The sequence below is a fragment of the Nymphaea colorata genome, chromosome 2 (assembly GCF_008831285.2).
Source record: "Nymphaea colorata isolate Beijing-Zhang1983 chromosome 2, ASM883128v2, whole genome shotgun sequence".
In the NCBI taxonomy this organism is placed as follows: Eukaryota; Viridiplantae; Streptophyta; class Magnoliopsida; order Nymphaeales; family Nymphaeaceae; genus Nymphaea; species Nymphaea colorata.
The window spans coordinates 16,366,618-16,386,671 of record NC_045139.1 but is presented as its reverse complement, the minus strand read 5'-3'; the positions used below and the strand labels follow the sequence as shown (position 1 = coordinate 16,386,671).

Below are 20,054 nucleotides of genomic sequence, written 5' to 3'. Positions count from 1 at the left end.
GTCCACAAGAATGAAGAAACATGGTTGGTATGAATGACTGGAGGAATGTGGACCAAATAAAACTTGCATTATTGTTTTTTGCTTTTGTAAACTATAGAAGCAGTGCAACTTTATTTGGTTATGAAGCATTCTGCCCTACCAACCATATAATTGATCTTATTGAATCGATGATGCAGGTCCATTTGCATTCACATGTGTATGTTTATGCATGCACACACACACACACGCACATTAGTACACATCTAAAAAATAAAGAAGATAAATACACAAGAATCTCATTAAATTGCTTTTGCTTGGGTGAGCCAATGCTTGAAGGTGCATCAAGTTCAAACCCTGTCTTTCCCGCACGAGCTCTCTCATCCACCAACCTTGGGGGTAGGGGTGAACATGAGTCGAGTCGAGCCCGAGTTCAGTCATCTTAAATTCGGTTCGACTAATGAAACCTCAAGCTCGAGAATAGCTCTACGAAAGCAGCTCGAGCTCGACTCGACAATTACATGTTGAGATCGAGCTCGACTCGATTAAGGCTCGACAAACTGTTTGAATAGAACCAATATTCATCGTTACGTGTTGAGTTCGAGCTCGACTCGATTAAGACTCGATAAACTCGTAAACTGGTTTGAATATATCGACTTGATTAAACTCGACAAACTTGAATAAGGCTTGAGCTCGACTCGGTAGTTACTTGTTGAACTCAAACTCAATTCGATTATTTGAACGAGTCAACTCATGAACTCGAGCTTGACTCATTAAGGAAATGACTCGGCTCGAACTCGTTCATGAGCTAAACTTTAAAGAGTCGACTCGTTGTTCACCCCTACTTGGGGGTAGGGGTTTGGGCACATTGAGTTAAAAAATACGGTGAGTTTTATTTTTCATTATTTTTTCAATTGGTAGCTAGAAATAGTTGTGTTCTAATAAAAAATCATTAGAAACCAAAGTTTTCAAAATTGAAAATATCAGCGACACACATTTGAAAATGAAAATTAAACTTGAATGGTTCTATGACTTTTTCCTCATCTCGTTAAAGTCGACACATGAATATATGCATACATTCAGATTTTCTCATATGCTTCTAACTCAAGTCAATATTGGCTAATTCATGATTATATGAAACGACATTATCACGAGCCGTATCAATATTTTTTTTTTCAAATTTTTTCATTTGAAAAGAGTAAAACAATTGTAAACGCGTCTTTTTGTTGAATAACACGGTGATTTTGGCCGTTTCTTATTTTTTTAAAATTTGAAAATAGTAAAAAGCATATCGAACCAAGTAAAAAAAAAAAAAACAGAGATGAACATGATCCGTTCCCCATTGAGTCGTTTTTGAAACAGTCCGATACGGTGCTCAACTCGAGGAACGATACCAACAGCACCGATTCGACTGGAAATGGAAAGCGGACTCCGCGCGTGAATGGCAGTTTCGTCCTTTGGAAAGCCGCCCTTGCGGGTGATTTAAATTTTGGGAGCTGCTCGTCATTTTCAGAAGGAATAGTTCCTTTTTTGTAGTTTACTCTCACGCTCGCTCAGTCTCGTGGCACCGTATAATACATTTTATTCAAAAAAGGAGGCATTTTTCTGAAAATCTTTTTATCCAAAAGCCTGCGCGGTAGACACTGACGGGCCGCAGTGGAGTGGTGGACACTGACCTCACCTCCTGTGGGAAACGGAGGAGGAGAAAAAGAGGAGGTAAAAAAATTTATAGGGAGGACAAATATTCCAGCCGTTTCTGATCTTTACGATCTCTTCCGGAGACCATCTCCAAGGAATTCGTCCCTCTCCGAACGGGATATTCTTCGTTCGGGCGGGAATCCTTCCGAGGTGATGGTCTCGATCGGTTGAAAGATCTCGCCTTTGCGTTCGTCCGGAAAACGAAACGGAAAAGGAGGTTACGAGAGTTTCTGCGCTAGCGCTCTTCTTCCTTTTTTTTTTTTTTTTTTGACCGTTGCCTGGAGTGAATCGTTATTTTGGTGAGATCGCCGAAGATCTGCGCTTGTTCAGCGCGAAGTGAAACGGCACACTGGTTTATTTTGGAGATTAGCTGGGATTGTGTGGTTTTGTGCCGTTGCTTTGTTTCTTTGGATGCTTTCTGCTTGGATCGGAGTTCTGAGGAGGCGATCGTCGCGATCGGTGCAGGTTTTGGCGGCTGAAAATCTGAAGTGAAGTGGAAGGAGGGAGTCATTTTGAACGGTACAGTAATATCGAGTTTCTAAGTCCACGATTGAGCTTCTTTTGGGCCACGTTACGAGAATTAGGTCGCTGAGAGGTTTCTAGGCAGGGCCTTGACGTTGCATGGGCGATCGCCGCTCTATCGCTTGAGATACATACTTTTTCATTTTGGAGTTGAGATTTAAATGCAGTCGGGGAAGATGATTCATTCAAGCCCTCGGAAGAGTGAAACGGCGTTGAGTCCGAAGAAGCGGAATTTGAAAGCCAGGGCACCTAATTCCTTGCAGAGCGTAAAATCACTGCCAGTTGATTTAAAGATCCCCGGCTTACACGAACATCCAAAGACCGGAGGCTCTGAGAAGGCTAGAGGACCCGGAAGAGGTCGGCGTGGAGCAGTGGGCGGCGGCGAGGCCCCCCCTGAGACTAAGGTCGTCAACCGGAATAATGATGAATCACCTTACAGTAATAAGTTTGCTGTTATTGAACGCGACAATGACGGTGAAGACTCGGGGAAGCCATTATACTTACCGCTGAACAATGAACTGAGTTGGAGTGATCACAGCGTGTACGGTGCAAAGAAGGTACTCAGCCTTTGGTTTATACTTGTGATTGCGGTTCCTTCAAATTATAGCACTTCGCTGTTGGAAAAAAGAAAAACCAAGATTCGTTACGGTGCACGTAAAATTTTCATTTGAAATATCATGCAGAGCGTATTAGAGGATTCTTTTCCTCAGATCCAAATCATTCTTTTGATATGCTTTCTGCGAAATCAATTAGCATGAAGCCTGGGTAGATTGTGTTATTTTTTCTCTTTGACTAATACAGTGACAATAAATGGGCTTACCAGTTCAAGTAATCGTTGTATAGTCCTTCAGTCGCGAATAGACTTCCTCGTCCTGGTTGAGCTTGTATGGTGTCCATGTGCTCTAGTCTGCTCTCTATGATACTTGTTTCTGCTCGTAACAATGCCAAAGTTCCTTGCTGACGTTGTTAACTTCAGTCAAATATAGTGCGGGCTCAGTGTACAATTATGCTGTCAATATCGCACTTGGCCATATGGCATTATAAATACCGTTGTCACCAACTATAGTAGAAGGTAGATAAGTGCATTGCTCAACGGCATTGCCAAAATATCAGAAAGTATATGCTGGCAATAATTGCTAAACTGCTGAGCATGTAATAGAAGAAAAATAAAATGTTGCCCACTGAAGGAAGTGAATATACATCATAAGAAGCATGGGATGATGCAAACACATTTTATTTGGTAGAAGACGATTGGGCATCAGAACATAATAAATGGAAGAATGCGTACTATATTTTGATATAGTTGCTTTTGTATCCTCAATATTTCTGCTCACTAGGGCATAGATATGCTGTCTACGTCATGAATCATGATATGGTATGGAGGGCAGAAGTACTAATGCTGTTTCTGAGAAACGAATAGAAATATTGAGACATAAGGTATAGGCATGCATATATGTATGCAGGGCAAACTTAGAGCATGTAAACTACATGGTTTATAAATTGAAAAGTGGAAAAAAGAAAAGAAACCATAGTATCTCAGCCGATTTGTTAAATTTTCCTTTGACCAAATTTTTGAACCTCTATGGAGATTCATTTTGGTCTGCTGTCAGTCGAAAGGAACCTCAAAATATTATCTAATATGTATCAGTTGCCATCTTACATGTTCAAAAAAGTCAGATGTCATTATGGACTTCACCTATTTAAAAGCCAAGTAGAAAACGACAGAATACTTTCCTTTCACCTTGTTTCCAGATTGACAGGACAAAATGACAAAGAGGAAGATGGGAGAGAAGGAATTGATCTTCCTCTCAAGATCAAACATTTTATTTGTGAATTGTTCTATATTGGATGAGATAGGTACGAGGCACTAGGACTTTTTTAAGAGTGACAAATGTTTTATTCTAGTTTTGATATAAAACCTTCTAAACACATGCCACTGTTGTCTGCCAACTGTATTAAATTTGTTAATGTGATGTGTTCTTTGCTATGGATGATGTATCTATATTTTGTTTACTGCGTTTCTCGTGCACAGCTTTTTGCTCTCACACACATATATATATGCATGTATGCATATATGTTTATGCATGCATGCATGTATGTACTATCTGTATATATGCTATGACTACATCTGTTGTCAAGATTAGTAAAATCTGCAACTATTGATTGAGATACCTACATGTTGAAGTTTAATGTTTCAGAAACTCCGTTTTTGGGTCCAACTTCCTAATGGCCAATGGGAACTAGGAAAGATACAGTCCACTTCTGATGAAGAATCGTATCTCATTTTGCCCGAAGGAAAAGTAAGCATCACTTCCAATAACTTTTCTTGGGTCTCTTAAAAAAATTGATTATGTAATGGTGCTTACGCTTGTTTTGTTGGTCACCCTTATGTAAGGTCTTGAAGGTACCATCTGAAAGCCTCTTGCCTGCAAATCCAGAGATCCTTGATGGTGTGGATGACCTCATGCAGCTCAGTTATCTGAATGAGCCATCAGTACTTTACAATCTTCAGTGTAGATATTCCAAGGATCTGATCTATGTGAGTTAGGCTCATTCACTTTTTCCTCCTTGCAGCGCCATCTATTGTTGAGGCTTGCAACCTTGCAGTTGTTTGTTTCCATGTCCACACGATGTACTAACACTTGGTACTTCAGACTAAAGCAGGTCCAGTGCTGGTTGCAGTTAATCCGTTTAAAGCAGTGCCATTTTATGGGAATGATCACATTGAAGCTTATAGGAAGAAAAAACTTGATAGGCCTCATGTATATGCTATAGCAGATACAGCCATACGTGAAATGATACGAGGTAACTGCCAAATTTGGTTAGGGCATAATAGGAACCTCTGTTTATAATTCCTGCTTGAAAAAAATCACTCATATTTTTTATGTTATTTTGCAGATGAAGTTAATCAGTCTATCATCATAAGGTTAGCCACTATATCTAAAGTCTGTTTCAAATGAAAAATGATACTAAATTATCTTTGGATTGCACGGGAGGTAGGACTGTCTTTGTTATTTAAATGAAGGCAATGACACATCAATATATTTTCTTGCCTTTTGTATTAATTTTTATCTTTTTCTGCTTGTTTATTGGACTATCCTATTATGTTTCATGTTCATTTGAATTCTATGTGGACATTAGTCTCGCGATCCACATGGCTATAATTGTAACTTCCCACATTTGCAGAAGTGACTTGGGGATATCTCATGTCTAAGATTTAGATAGATGTTGATAACTATATACACCTAGTTTTATGTTGTGTTGTGTGCTAGTCCATAACATTTTTTAGGTGTGAATGGAAGTGGGCTACGGCGCAGATTGGGTTCCAGCAGGCTGGGTTTTCTGGTTACGTTTGGACAATGTTGTGGCAGTTGGTGTTAGGAGGGCAGAAGTAGAACCAGAGGAAGCCTGTGAAAATTTTTAAAAAATCCTTAATGCGCTCCTAAAAATGTGAAAATATATTAGTTGCTCCTCTTGAAATTCTAAGAGAATAAATTTTTCAGGTATTGAGGGAAGTTTGAGCAGGCTTGTCACAAGTTGTTTGTGAAAACCATACTTATTCACTGTCTAGAATTGCTAGATATGATTTGTGAGCTGAAAAAGTTCATGCCTAGGATTTTGAAAAGTTGAGTTCTGCTGCATGTTTGGACTTGGAGCCATATTTCAGAAGTTGCAGAGTTCTAGCTAAGTGTACTATCTTCTCAAAGATAGAAAATGCTAACTGATTTGATTTAACACCTGAGTCAACTTGCTAGAGTCATTATTTTTAGGTATTATTGATGCTATCTTTTGACTCATTTTCAGTGGCGAAAGTGGAGCTGGAAAAACTGAAACTGCAAAAATAGCAATGCAATATTTGGCTGCACTTGGAGGTGGCAGTGGAATAGAATATGAGATTCTGCAGACAAATCCAGTACTTGAAGCATTTGGCAATGCAAAAACTTTGAGAAATGACAACTCTAGCCGTTTTGTAAGTTTAACCTTCTAAAGATTCAACAACTTTCAAAAATATTGGTATTTTTCCAGTATCCAAGTTGGTTCTAATTTTATTGTGGTCATGATATATATGCTTTTCTATTTTGGTCAGACACCTACTTAATCCTTCTAAAGGTTGGTCATCTTTTTCTGTTTTATTTACAGGGCAAGCTAATTGAAATTCATTTTAGTACCACTGGAAAAATTTCGGGTGCTAAGATTCAAACTTGTAAGATCTTCATCACTGAACTAGAATTTTCCCCACTATTATATCTAGCATCCTGTTATAAGCGGAACTGTTTCAAGGAAACTTACTCGCATCTGTGTTTTGCATTTATCCACGTGCCTACTGTAAATCGGAAGTTCTTCTGGAAAAGGTACTTCAACTTGCCCTTGTCATCAAAATCTCTCTTGTTTAGTTATTAAGTTGTTTTTTGAACTTGGCTTCTTTTTCTTCTTCTTTTTTATGAGCAGTCAAGAGTAGTCCAATGTGCAGAAGGGGAACGATCATATCATATTTTTTATCAGCTTTGTGCTGGAGCATCTCCTGAACTTAGAGGTTTGTTTAGTCAAATCCATGTGTCTATTGTTTTTGAATGCCCAAGGGATTCTTGCAATGTTATGTCTTGAATAAGCACTATAAGATCTACTTCTTTGCCTTTCCGAAACAGAAAAATTGAACTTGAAAAGTGCAAGTGAATATAATTACTTGAAGCAGAGCAAATGCTTCAAAATCGATGGGGTTGATGATTCTGATATGTTTCATAAAGTGAAGGTAAATCTCCATGTGAATTTTGTGCATCTATGGATCTGATCATCTATATTTCATATATTGGATGGAACTAATATTCATTGTTCAACTGATTTGTCAGGAAGCTCTGGGTGTTGTCCACATAAGTAAAGAGGACCAATATAATGCATTTGCCATGGTTGCTGCAGTTCTATGGCTTGGTAACATTTCTTTTAGAGTGATTGACAATGAAAATCATGTTCAAGTTGTTGAAGATGAAGGTAAAGCAATTGTTTTGCAACTATTTTTCCAAGTTAATCTTTTATTAATATTACCTGGAAGCATTTACTCATTTTTTAAGACCTTGTTTGCATTTTCTTCACGTTAAGTTCATTAGTGGATTTAATGAGCCGCAAATAGACTTTCCAGCCATGATAGACTTGTGGGGATCAGGTGAAATCACTGAAATGTAATATGGGGAACATCATTTTCTTTCCACGAATTTGAGTTCCAATATTGGAGATTTATGCAATAACAATTAAAGTCTCTTTATCTGTTCATATTTTTATTGGAGACTTTAAGAACCTTCATGATGTCTCTGGGAATTGTGCAATTTAAATGAACTAATGGTGTTTAATAAAAGATGCATCAATTGAGGACTGAAGTTTTTCGTAGTGGCTTAAGGTGTAAAGCCTAGAGATTCAACTATAGCCTTTTGAAACCAGATATGGGACATAAAATTAATTCAACCATATAATTTGTGGCATGAAATGCAATTAACATAGGTTTCAGAAATGTAGGCACTCCAGATCAGTGATTGGAGTAGTTCTGAAATGCTGAGACCTAATTAGATCTCCCATCTAAATTAACTGGATGGCAAGATTAGGACCTACTATCGTGGAGTGAAAGGTGCAGGGCCTGCAGGCAAAGTCATTGTTGTCATGTGTCTATGCTGTTAACACAAAAGGACTCCTCTGGACTATAAATGCCTTTTTCTTCGTTTTAGCATTTCCTTATGATTATCTGATAAGTTTCTTTTGTATCTTTTTAAACGAGAGATAATTTGAACTGCTTATATTTAGTGGCTTCCTAAGTCGCCTTTACTTTGTTCAGTTGCACATAATGTTGCTAAGCTGATAGGGTGTAATATTTTGGATCTTATGACGGCCTTATCCACACGGAAAATGCGTGTTGGAAATGACAACATTATTCAGAAGTTAACATTGCCACAGGTGAGAGGTTTACTGGGTCCTATCTTTAGATATTAGCTTTCCAACATTTTTCTTGAGATAATGTAGCTTGACACTATCCTCTTCTGGCAAGGCAACTGATACAAGAGATGCATTAGCAAAATCTATCTATGCCGGCTTGTTTGACTGGTTAGTAGAACAGATCAATCTCTCACTTGAAGTGGGTAAGCGGAGGACAGGCAGATCTATCAATATCCTTGATATTTATGGATTTGAATCTTTTCAGGTATGCCCAATTAAATGCTTTTTATTGGATTTTTTTTTCGTTGGAATTTCATGTTAAGTTCAATATTTTTCTGTTGGATAATCCTGAACTAGGTTCATGACAAATGTCCTCTCTTTTATACTGTAAAAGAATAATTTTCAACATTATGCAGTTCATAACAAACTCTTTTTGCTGTAGAAAAATAGTTTTGAACAGTTCTGCATAAATTATGCAAATGAGAGGCTGCAGCAGCATTTCAACCGACATTTATTTAAATTGGAGCAGGAGGTAATTACTGAAGCTAATTGCTTGTGTTATTATCGTTGCTGTTAGGTTTTAGTTATGTAACTTATGTTATTTTCTTCATCAGTTTGGACATACACAGCTGACAATTATGTAACATCCTTGTCTAATTTTGAAATCTAGAATAGAAAATTCCATTATACCAATTCCATTCTTTACAAGAAAATTTCTTAAAACTGAAAATCTTGGTTCTGTACAAAATAAAGTCTGAAACAAGTTATGTTCATTAGATAAAACTAGTTGTGGTTACTACTTCTGAGACTTTGTTGTGCATTGGCTGTCACATGGGTGTTGGTTTATATTTTATGCTGTAACTCAAATGCATATGTTTCAAATATTGTGCATATACATATATATGGTCAACCAATATCTATGGCCATTCGGTGTCACCTAGCTAGAATTTGGCCTTTTTCCCTAGTCTCACTTAGATGGCCCTAGGGTTGGAAGAATAAACATTGTCAAAGTTCGATGCACAAAACAAATTTAATCAGGGCTTTGGAGTCAACAGTTTTAGATTGATTGGTTTTTCTTTTCCTTTTCTTTTTGGTGGGGGGTATAAAATTTGTTGTATGTATACAATTTTCCAATTTCCAAACCTATAAGTTTATGTTATTTGAGTTCATCCATGAAGTCAAATTCAGAAAATCAGTTTGAATTCGGTTGAACTGGCCCTGGATTAGCTATAGATGTTGGTTAGCCAATAAATACACACAATCTCAGATGGTCAAAAATTGTAGGAGTTGGATTAAGAACATTGTTGACATCAAGTCTGATCCACGAAACAAAAATTTATTAGGGCTATAGAATCAACTATTTTAGATTGATTTTTGTTTGAGGTGGGGGTTTTAAAGTCTAATCTATGTATTGCATTTGAGCAGTTTTTTCTTTTTTGGACATGAAACATGAATTTTCAGTTGTTAAATTTGGCACCTGTGGGACATTGACTTTACAGAATATTAAGATATCAATGTTTACACTAGAATTATGTGACATGAAGCTTTTTGTACTGAAGATATGTATTGGTATATCTGTAATGTTGGATGAAGAACAAACATATCATTTGTGAGAAAAGAAACATTTTGTAAGTGAATTAGGTGTATATATTATATATTGAAAAAAAAAATCGAAATCCGATGCATGAAATAAACTTTATGAAGGCTCCAGAATCAACGTTTTTACATGAAGGCTTTTTCCTTTTTTCCCTTTGTTTCTTTTGGGGGTGGGGAGGGGGGATCATAGCTAGATGCATCACAAATTCACAATCAGGCCTTGTTTATACATTCAGCATGGTTATTGATAGAAATGATTTTTTAGATCATGTTGTTTGAACATAAAACATGAAGTTTCAAGTATTAAAATTTGGTACTTGTGGACCATTGATTGTTCAAAATATTAAGATACTGATGTATTACACTTGAATTATGTGACCTAAAACCTTTTGTACTAAAACATGGATATTGATCATATTTGTAAGGTTGGATGAAAAACATGTATCATTTACAGAAAAAGAAAGGAAATCATTTACGAAAACCTGAACCTTTTTATTAGTGGGTGTAGGTGCTTCAGGTGCAGCACCCCTTTAATATGGTCAGGTAGATAGACATATACACACAGGTTCACATGCATGCACCTATGCTTCACCTGTGCCCTTTTTTTGGAAAATGGTGCTCCCTCATGCACCCACACTCATGCACACTGATAATGCTTTATTTTAGTTCTATGAGTATCATTGACCAATTAATTGAGGTGTACAATTTGGCATGTTCTCTTCTTCCATTCTTCTTGTAAATGCTTGGGCCTTTTTAGCCACTCTTTTTTATATTTTATATTGTTGCAGGAGTATATTCAAGATGGCATTGACTGGACAAAGGTTGATTTTGAAGATAATCAAGATTGCCTGAATCTGTTTGAGAAGGTACATGACAAGCAGGTCTCTGTACTAATTTCTATGGAATGACATGGTTTATAAGCTTGACATCTCCTTGGGCAAGACACAACAAATTTAACCATTTTTCTTGCATTCTTACTAAAAGCATTGCTGTGCCCTATGATCAGGTGTTCTTAGCTCGTGCAAATTTTATTTCCTCTTAGACAAACAACTACATAAATGTAATATGCCTTGTATTTGTCAGTCCTCTTTTCTGTTTTTAGGCTTTGTTAACCTGTTGCTGGGAAGTTGATGTTATTCCTTCAGCAGAGAAAAAGTGTTTGACATTTACTGTACCTTTTGATTTTTGAATTCTTGTATATCATGAGGAGAAAGGTAGTATCTATGCCTACTGATAGAAGCTTTTGAGAAGTTCTGAGTTAGTTCTTGCTGTTGAGACATCATCTATAGAGGAAAGCGCTTTCAAGATGAAATAAGGCACCTTCATTTTGTTCCAAATTGGAAACCTTACTGATGTTGTACTTTGTGTACTCGAATTTTACTTAGTAGAAGCAGTTATGTTTAATTACTGATGTTTTGAATATTTGACTGCAGAGGCCTTTGGGATTGTTATCTCTGTTGGATGAGGAGTCCACCTTTCCAAATGGAACAGATTTAACATTTGCCAACAAGCTCAAACAACATTTAAATTCTAATCGTTGTTTCATAGGGGAAAGAGGAGAGGCTTTCAGAGTCTGCCACTATGCAGGGGAGGTTGTTGCAAAAACTTTAAATATAATGTAATTTAATTTTGATTTTGCACGTTGTGGCATAAAACCTTTGTTTTGTCAGGTTTTATACGGCACATGTGGGTTCCTGGAGAAGAACAGGGACTTAGTTCATCTTGATTTAATTCAACTCCTTTCATCATGTGTATGCAAGCTTCCTCAAAAGTTTGCCTCGAAAATGCTTTGGCAATCTGAAAATGCATCGGGTTCTCAACATAGGTCTGCTGCAGCAGATTCCCAAAAGCAAAGTGTTGCAACAAAGTTTAAGGTAATTTCTGCTTATTACAGTACATGGCCTTTGATTGAGAAGGATGGTTTGTTGATGGTGTTGTGTTCTTAGAATGGTGAACTAAATTATCTTTTGCTGTTATGGTTATGGCAATAGAATATCTCGTAACAGTATCTTCAAAAACTCGACAAAAATTTTCTCAACCATGTTCATCATGAATGTCATTGTGGACCTTAAGTCAATCTCTGCAGCATGCCTGCCATTAAAATCCAATGGTTCCTCATTTGCTGGTAGTAGGCAATCTGTTCTCCAACCACCTTCCTACTATCTAGACAAATATATCAGAGAGAAAACCATAGGTAATATGGAAATTACAACTACATGTTTACAAGATCAACAATGGCACATTGAAGAGCAATGTTAATGAATCTCATAACTCATAAGTGAACTGTTCCATTCTTATTGTCAGTACATCTGTCTCTTAGGGAAGCATGGGGTTGTGACAGTAGACCTGTTTGGCAAATATGTACAGGGTCTCAGTTTTTTCTCCGTGTCCCAGCTTCCATCCATGAAAATTCAAAGAGATCAGGATTGCGTCTTATGTGGAAAATGGTTATCCTTCTGCAGATTCCAGCCTCCAGTTAGGACAAGTAAAAGCACGTCTAGCTGTGTCTTGTATTAATGATGGTACATTATTTTTCAATGCTCTGGTAATATACCTCTGAGCTACCATAGGTCAGTGGTGAAAAATTGACAATCAAAATTTAGAGATCAATGATCCACAAGTCTATGTCAGATCAACTTGTTTCAAAGCATATTCTCTGACAATATAGCATGGCAAGATGTGTAGGTCAGAGCCTGATTAGCTAGATGCAATAGGTGGGCTTTTATTTTCATTTGCACCAAATCCAGCCTTTTGGTTGCATATTCATGTAAGCGTATTCATTTACATCTATGGAGCAATTTTGACAAGTTTGGTGAACCATTTTTTAGGATGGAAATATAGACAAAAGATGTCTGTAATCTTCAAAGTTCAAACCTTTTCCTTTTCTGGGATTGCAGGGTCAGCTCTTTAAATTGATGCAGACACTGGAAAGTACCACTCCCCATTTCATTAGATGCATAAAACCAAACAATATGCAGCTTCCTGGAATATATGAGCAGGATCTCATCCTCCAGCAACTGAGATGCTGTGGAGTTCTAGAGGTGGTTCGTATATCTAGGTCTGGATATCCTACTAGAGTGTCACACCAGAAATTTGCCAGGAGGTAATGGTGATTTTTGCATTAAAGTGCTGCTTATCTTCTTCTTCTTCCTGCTGTCACTTAGTGTGTCCTGTAACTCCTGTTCCTTTTCAGATATGGTTTTCTTCTTTTGGAGCATATTGCATCTCAAGATCCTCTCAGTGTATCTGTTGCCATCCTTCAGCAGTTCAATATTCTTCCTGATATGTACCAAGTTGGTTACAGTAAATTGTTTTTTCGAACTGGGCAGGTAATCATTCTTCAATTTAATGTATTCCTTTTCTATAACTTTTCTTTTCATGATTTCTTGGATTCTGCCACATGTGCACATAATGTCCAAAAGATAACGTTTTTAGGCAAAATACGTTTTTATCCTTACAAGGGATTTTTTTTTTGTTTACATTTTCACGAAGATGTTTAGGTGTGTTCCAATTTCCTTTTCTATATACTAGAGAGAAATATTTCTCCTCATTTCTTATGGTTATTTTCTGATTTTCGATTTTCTTGGCTTTCTTGCTTTAATATGGTGCTGGATATGTCACTGGCATAGTGCTTTTCCTTTTGGTAGATTGGTGCTCTTGAAGATACAAGAAACCGTACACTTCATGGTATACTTGGAGTGCAGAAGTATTTTAGAGGCCACCAAGCTCGTCGCTATGTCAAAGAGCTGAAGAGAGCAATAGTAACACTTCAATCATGTATAGAATAACTTCTCCTAAATTGTGCTTGTGAAGTGGAATTCTCTTGCATTACATGGTTATAAGTTATAACAGTTGCTTTACCATGAGGTTTCTAATCCTTGCAGATGTAAGAGGGGAGAGAGCACGGAAGGAATATGCAATATTAGCTCGTAGGCATAGAGCTGCTTGTATCATACAGCATCAGATAAAGTGCAACATCGCTAAAAAAGAATATTTGGCTGTCCGTGATGCTTCAATAGTGATTCAATCTGGTAACGTCATGTATGCTGCTTGTTGAGTCATGAAGTTTTGTGAAGTGAAATTTTACACATAATCCTTTACATTTGCAGCTATTCGTGGCTCCTTGGTAAGGAAATGTTCAAATGGTGCTGTTTTGGTTAAACCATCAGTGAAGCTTGAAGGTTCCAAGGTATGCTTGCTGGTTATTTTCATGTATGAATGATGGTATTGATGGCTTGGTTGAAAACCAATTCTTCTGGTTGGTAGCATTCTTTTTGCTGGTAGCTCATGACTGATTTCTTTAAATGGGGGACTTGTTAAGGGATGAAGTCCAGGTCCCATGAACGTGAACCATGGGCCACAGGTGGTTGAATGACTCTTTCATGCATGTCATTGCATTGACAATGGTACACCGTACACCAACAAAGAACCGTGTTGTTTTGGTGGTGTCCACGTTGACAAGGAACAACAGTGGGTGACCTGATCTGCACCAACTGGATATTCTTGTTGTTTAATCTGCTGTCTTGGTGATTAACTTTGCAATTTGAAAGCACATAGCATAATATTGGATGGGTTGGTGGTATTTATACTACTAAATATTAATGTTTATATGTGCGCACTTTCTTTGTATATCAAACTAGCTACTTTGCACTTGAATCTTATCTTTGTTTGTCGACCAATATTTGCGTTATCTGTCATAAATGGCTCTCTTTGCTTTGACAACTTCTCTCTCTACTTGCTATTTTCAGTGGGTTTTGATTTTCTTTTTTTTGGGTACTTTTAAGTATACTGAGTTGAATCTGGTTTTCAGGAATCCGAGACCCATGTCCTAGTGGACCAATCTGTTCTAGCAGAGCTCCAGAGAAGGGTTCTTAAAGCAGAAGCAGCCCTAAGAGAGAAAGAAGAGGAGAATGATATCCTCCGGCAGAAGGTCCAGCAATATGAGACAAGATGGTCTGGATACGAAGTGAAGATGAAGTCAATGGAGGAGACATGGCAGAAACAAATGACATCATTGAAGGTGAGCCTTGCAAGTGCAAAGAAGTCCCTGGCCATTGATGACATTGACAGGCAGTCTGATGCATCAATTCATGGTAGAGAAGATGAAGAATATAACAGCTGGAACAATTCTAGCTTCTCTCAAAAGAGAGGCCAGGGAAACAACCACTTGGAAAGGGAAATGAGCACCGGTCTAAGTGTGATCAGTCGCCTCGCAAAAGAATTCGAGCAGAGAACACAGACTTTTGATGATGATGTAAGGTTCTTGGAAGAAGTGAAATCTGGTAAAGCTGAAGCAGATTTAAATGTCGATGATGAGCTAAAGAAACTAAGGAATGATTTCAAGGCTTGGAAGAGGCAATTCGGCATAAGTTTGAAGAAAACCAAGGCCATTTTGCACAAGTTAGAGAGCGAAGAAGCCAATGTAGAGAGGGCCAAGAAAAAGTGGTGGGGAAGAAGAACCACTAGCTCAAGGTTTATCTAATTCGGTGTAATGTCCGAAATTTTATTGCTTGTATCTATATGCTTGTTGGTAGTATTGATTGCCCAAGAAATGTTGGTCGGTGTGTATTTTTGCGCATGCGGGCACATGCTTCTTTAGTTCCACATTTGTTCATGCAGCTCAGTTCCAAGAGGGCTTCATTGTTTAGTTTCATTACGTGAATATGCACAGTTAGGACAAAGAGCATTTGTATCAGATTTTCGGGCCTAGAAGGTCTGGTTTAAGTAATATGATCTACAGCTTTTGTTCAGACTGGACGGAAGAGGCTCAGTTTGCACCTTACCCTTTGTGGTCTACTTGCCCGGAAAAAAATTCGACCTAGTTAGTAAGCAGATGCCATATTCAACTATATCCAGAACACTCAAATGCTTTGTACTAGATCTGAATTGGAAATGCTTTATAGAGTTAGTTAAGTGTGATTTCTTCAAAAGAAAATATAAGAAACGCATAGTTTTGAACTGCAAATAAACTTTTGCATAATTGAAAAAAGATGTTCGGAAAATTATGTGTGCATTTTACATTTTTTTTACAGGGAAAAATGGATAAATCGCTAATTAACGGCCAGCAATATGAAATATAAAACAAGGAAAAAACTTATTACCTCCAAATTTGTTCCTTAAGAAAAATCTCCAAAAGAGAACCATAAAAAGATAATGATTTGAATTAGAATATGAACCCAACCGACGTTAACGAAATCTTAACTTATTTAAAACTAAATAAGTAATATAGTATAAAAAAAAGCTTTAGTGAAAATAAAAACTACTATTTTCAAAATAATTTTAATGTAAAATTTTATTAAGTAAACATTTTTAATTATATAAAATTAATTTTCTGTAATCAATATTTGAAACTTTGTATGGTTCCAATTTTATTGAAAGTTAAAATTGACATTTCAAAGAAGCCTTTTGTGATGCAAACAAAACTTTCCATTAGTTATTTAATAAAAAAAGCATAATCTTATAAGTAATTTGTTTGATCAAGTAAATTGCAAGATGATTAATTAATTCAATTAACTAATCAAAATAAAAAAGGATGGTTTACCAAAATAACTGAAATCAATATAAAGCGTTTCAATCAAGAATTGTTAAAACTTAAAAATTATTTATAATGGATAACTAATATTATAAATCAGCAGCAGCTCCTCTTCTCCCCTCCGCTCCAACTCTTCTGCAGCAGAATCAACAACTCTCGGCAGCAGCGACCCTTCCGCATCTCTATTGAGGTCATATGGATGCTGGGAAAGATCATGAAAATGTTATATTTGGTTGCAATTTCGTTACTAACTTGTTTGGAAAGGTGGTGAATCATGAATGAAACCATCCGCATCTTTTATCAGCAGGAACTCTCAGAGCTCTAGAGGATTCTGTTTGTAAACGTCATCAATTAAGATTGAAATTAAAGTACCCTCTTCATCTCTCTCCTAGTTGTGTTTCTTTTTTTTTTTTTAATTTTTTCTTCTTCATATAACCTGATTTTTTTTAAGAAAAACTAGGGTTTTCTAGTTGCATTGATAAATTTAATTAGAAATTAGATATCTCGGATCATGGGCGGAGCCAGGATTTTCTTCAGGGGCGGGCCGACAGTCTAACTTCTGAATCCGGGTAGGGTCAACTGAATTTAAATCCAAAAAATACATGACGCAATTAAAAAAAAATATTTTTTTGAGTGTAATTTTTTTTTTTCATTAGTCGGAACCATGGCCTAGACGGCCCCCTACCTCAGCCCCTGTATCGGATCCATAATACAACTATAGATATTCGAATCTAATAATCTGACAAGAGTACAAGACCTTCTTTGCTTTTTCTCGAATCCGATATTTGTTGGCGATCTAAGTTCTAGCCAGTAGCCCGATAATCCGAACCGTTTACAACCCCGTAACTCAGAGCAGGGGAGAAGGGTTCGTCTTCTCTACTGACGAACTACGAAGACGAGGATTGGAATATCTCCGGCGCGTGCTTCACCGGGGACGTTCGGACAAGCTGCCTGTAAAAGCTCCGGAGACTTTATTCCTCCAACGGCCTTTCGGCGATAAGGTAGTCTCTCTCTCTTTCTATCGCTCGCTCTTGTGTTGGTCTGACCGGAGAGAGGCGGCCTTTTTTGGTTTAAAGGGTCGTCGACATGTTCATGCTGCTTATCTACAGCAATGTCATGATTTTGTATTGGTTTCCTTCTTCTTCTTCTTTCTAATAGGCGGTCTCTGCAGAAGGATTCGATGTATCGGTTCGAAGCATAGATTCTCTGTGCTATTGAGCTAAATCTTTGTCAGAGAGACGTTGTTCGATGAGTACTGTTGATTTTAATTTTTAGAATGGATTTTTCTTTATTTTAGCCTTTGGACGGATGAATTTTAATGTTGTTCACGAATCACAATTAATTGATCACATGATTTAGACTTTTCAAATGTTGATGGCTGATCCAATTGGGATTGCATCTGCTCGTTAGCTTTAACGTTTATGACTTCATCATGATGATCGTGGCAGAGTCTTTCAATTGTAGCTATATCTCTTCTGTCGTTCATGTTTGCTGAACAGAGTTTTGTTACTGGGAAATGGGTTTCTACTTTATTTTTCGACATACGTCTGCTGGGCCGTGATTTTTTTTCCCTGAAAATTTTATGGGTTCCTAATTCATGCATGTCCCCCCTCTTCTATAGCCGGTTGAAACTAGAATTACGTGATCTGCCCGCAATGCTATGGAAACCGAAGCAATTGCATGAAAGGTTCTAGATCTAAGATGTACCCTACATCTGGATAATGAAATTTTATGGTTTTCCCCCTTCAGTTATGAACCTATGGTAGCAATCAAGGGTTTTTCCCTAATTTTTGAATGATCTTTTAGTATGATTCATCTCATCCCCAGGTGATTTTGCCAAAGAGTGGTGCACTCTTCCTTTCTCTTTGTTCACTTTGCCATCTAACCTAATACTTATACTTATGGTATTAAAAAGTAGAGATTTTCTTTTCGTTTCAGATTTTGAGTGACCTTCTTCTTTGTCTTCTTTTGACCAACACGATCTCCACCATGCTAGTAATTTATGCTTTTGTCTTGCGTATATTGTAGGTAAGAAATTCAAAATGCTGGGGGTGATCCAGAAATTCTTTCTGGTGTCTGCAATCATGTGGATTGCACCTCTTGTTATCTTGTATGGGTTTAACCATCAGATATTCCCTGGTAAGTTCACCAGTTTCTCTAAAAAACTTCTTTCTTCTATTCCTTCTCAGTTGGATAGACCGCACAATGGATAGCCTAAATGCATATGTGTGATCAGTGTTTTTTTGTGATCACATTCTAATGGATTAAGTAAAACCTAGATTTGCATTAGCATGATACTATCCCTATATGTGAGTGATGTTAGACGCAGGTTGGAACCAGGAAGTTACAAAGATGTAAACTGAATACCTGGTATTGTTTAGGTGTGATTTTGCGAAAATGGATTTAGATACTTTTTCTAAACAGGTACCCTGAATAGTTCTCACCACACAGTGCTTTGTTTGTTTGAAATCTTATATTGGTTATTTGTTGAAGAAGGTGGACATTACTTGATTTAATCCTCTTGATGGATCAGTATGAACCTGTAAATTATGTCTTGTGATGGGAAGTTATTATTTTGTAAGTAGTGAAATTGTGTTAAGAAATTATTAGCAACGTCAAGCATTCAGGGTTTCTTCCAGAGTTGATGATATGGTGCAAGGTGGTTTATCACTATGTTTGCTTAGCTCAACGGGAATCATGTAAACTTATCTCTCAGAGTAGTTTTTCCTTTTTCGTATATTGGGTCCCTCATTGTTTATTTAAGAGTCAGAGTTTTAATAACATTTACATAACTGATACGTTGCGAACATTTAAAATGTCATTATCAAACAAATAATAAGTGTGTCCTCATGTCCTAGTTTCAGAAAAAAAAAGTGCATTCCTTTCCGATATTCATGTTGAATCTGTATCTATTATCTGTTTTCATGTAAATGTAACGGGTTTTATGATTTTACTTGGATGCAAGCTTGTATGCATGTTAATCATTTATCTCTTGTTTTGCAATTAGAAAGGGGTGGAATTCTAGTTCGATAAACATTCTTCATGCTGTTGAACTGTAATTTCCGCTAATGGAACTATTATTTTGCCCTGCAAGGTATAAGCGAATTATCTGCCTCCTCACAAACGCTGCTAAGTGGATTTCTTGCCGTCATATCTGTGAATTTTATGATTGGGATATATATTTTCATGGCAATGAGGGAACCACTGCATGGCGAGCACAAGCCTGATGCGTCCTTTCTTGCACAGGCGAAGGCCAGCATTAACCAGTCGTCGCCAGAAATTCATTCCCACCTTCAAGACTCTAAGAAGGAAGATTGAGAGGAATTGATGCTCGGCAGCGTTTGTAAATGCCTAAAGTACAAATGTTACCGTATAGGCAACACCGTGCAAATTCATGTGCTTGTTGCAACGAATGCCACTCCTGTTGTAATCCACTTCCCTCGCTAGGGCCAATGAAGCTCTTCCAAATTCAAACTGACCATCAACAATGTTCTTCTTGCTTGATTTAAAATTGCTAGCAAATTTTCTTTATGAAGCATGGCCTCTAAGGAGCTGCGGCAGACTACCCGCTCACTGGGTGCTCGTTAGCAATGATGCAGGTAACCATTTCAAAAGAATATTACGATTTCACTTTGCAAAGGTGGCCTCATCCCAAACATGCCTGGTAAACATAAATAGCAAGAGACGCTCTGTTTAATAGTTGCAATGTTGCCAAGGGCCTGCCACTCTCAATAGGCACGAGCAGTAGATGTCCAATCTATGCACATGACCTGGTAAACTGCAGATCTGACGTCCAAGCAATTGCTGCTTTAAA

At 37.3% G+C, this 20,054-nt stretch overlaps 2 protein-coding genes across 4 annotated transcripts; both read left to right on the top strand.

The window, feature by feature from the left end:
• The first annotated feature begins 1,592 nt into the window (after positions 1 to 1,592).
• Positions 1,593 to 15,458, top strand: LOC116247332 (myosin-1-like). Of its 3 annotated transcripts, XM_031619464.2 has the most exons (24): positions 1,593 to 1,692; positions 2,140 to 2,753; positions 4,395 to 4,496; positions 4,592 to 4,735; positions 4,851 to 5,001; positions 5,095 to 5,122; positions 6,001 to 6,166; positions 6,337 to 6,400; positions 6,535 to 6,548; positions 6,646 to 6,730; positions 6,843 to 6,946; positions 7,044 to 7,182; positions 8,015 to 8,133; positions 8,225 to 8,377; positions 8,555 to 8,644; positions 10,497 to 10,574; positions 11,142 to 11,300; positions 11,379 to 11,582; positions 12,606 to 12,811; positions 12,902 to 13,037; positions 13,356 to 13,485; positions 13,593 to 13,739; positions 13,818 to 13,897; positions 14,519 to 15,458. In XM_031619464.2, exons 2-24 carry the CDS (start codon positions 2,358 to 2,360, stop codon positions 15,188 to 15,190), a joined length of 3,567 nt encoding a protein of 1,188 aa, XP_031475324.1. In that variant the 5' UTR covers positions 1,593 to 1,692; positions 2,140 to 2,357; the 3' UTR covers positions 15,191 to 15,458. The 3 variants fall into 3 exon arrangements, with proteins under 3 accessions (XP_031475324.1, XP_031475323.1, XP_031475325.1); XM_031619463.2 differs by lacking the exon at positions 1,593 to 1,692 and having other exon boundaries at positions 1,699 to 2,753; XM_031619465.2 differs by lacking the exon at positions 1,593 to 1,692 and having other exon boundaries at positions 2,614 to 2,753; positions 4,382 to 4,496.
• A 1,576-nt stretch (positions 15,459 to 17,034) lies between these two features.
• On the top strand, positions 17,035 to 19,771 carry LOC116247224 (uncharacterized). Its single transcript, XM_031619256.2, has 3 exons — positions 17,035 to 17,241; positions 18,269 to 18,379; positions 19,335 to 19,771. Exons 2-3 carry the CDS (start codon positions 18,283 to 18,285, stop codon positions 19,556 to 19,558), a joined length of 321 nt encoding a protein of 106 aa, XP_031475116.1. The 5' UTR covers positions 17,035 to 17,241; positions 18,269 to 18,282; the 3' UTR covers positions 19,559 to 19,771.
• Positions 19,772 to 20,054: the final 283 nt, after the last annotated feature.

What these genes read in the sequence shown, in the direction of transcription:
- LOC116247332 (XM_031619464.2), top strand. Translation starts at nt 2,358, where the DNA reads ATGCAGTCGGGGAAGATGATTCATTCAAGCCCTCGGAAGAGTGAAACG. An exon ending in ATGACAACTCTAGCCGTTTT is followed by an intron (nt 6,167 to 6,336) that starts GTAAGTTTAACC and finishes TTTTATTTACAG; the next exon opens with GGCAAGCTAATTGAAATTCA. An exon ending in AGCATCTCCTGAACTTAGAG is followed by an intron (nt 6,731 to 6,842) that starts GTTTGTTTAGTC and finishes TTTCCGAAACAG; the next exon opens with AAAAATTGAACTTGAAAAGT.
- LOC116247224 (XM_031619256.2), top strand. Translation starts at nt 18,283, where the DNA reads ATGCTGGGGGTGATCCAGAAATTCTTTCTGGTGTCTGCAATCATGTGG. An exon ending in TAACCATCAGATATTCCCTG is followed by an intron (nt 18,380 to 19,334) that starts GTAAGTTCACCA and finishes TTGCCCTGCAAG; the next exon opens with GTATAAGCGAATTATCTGCC.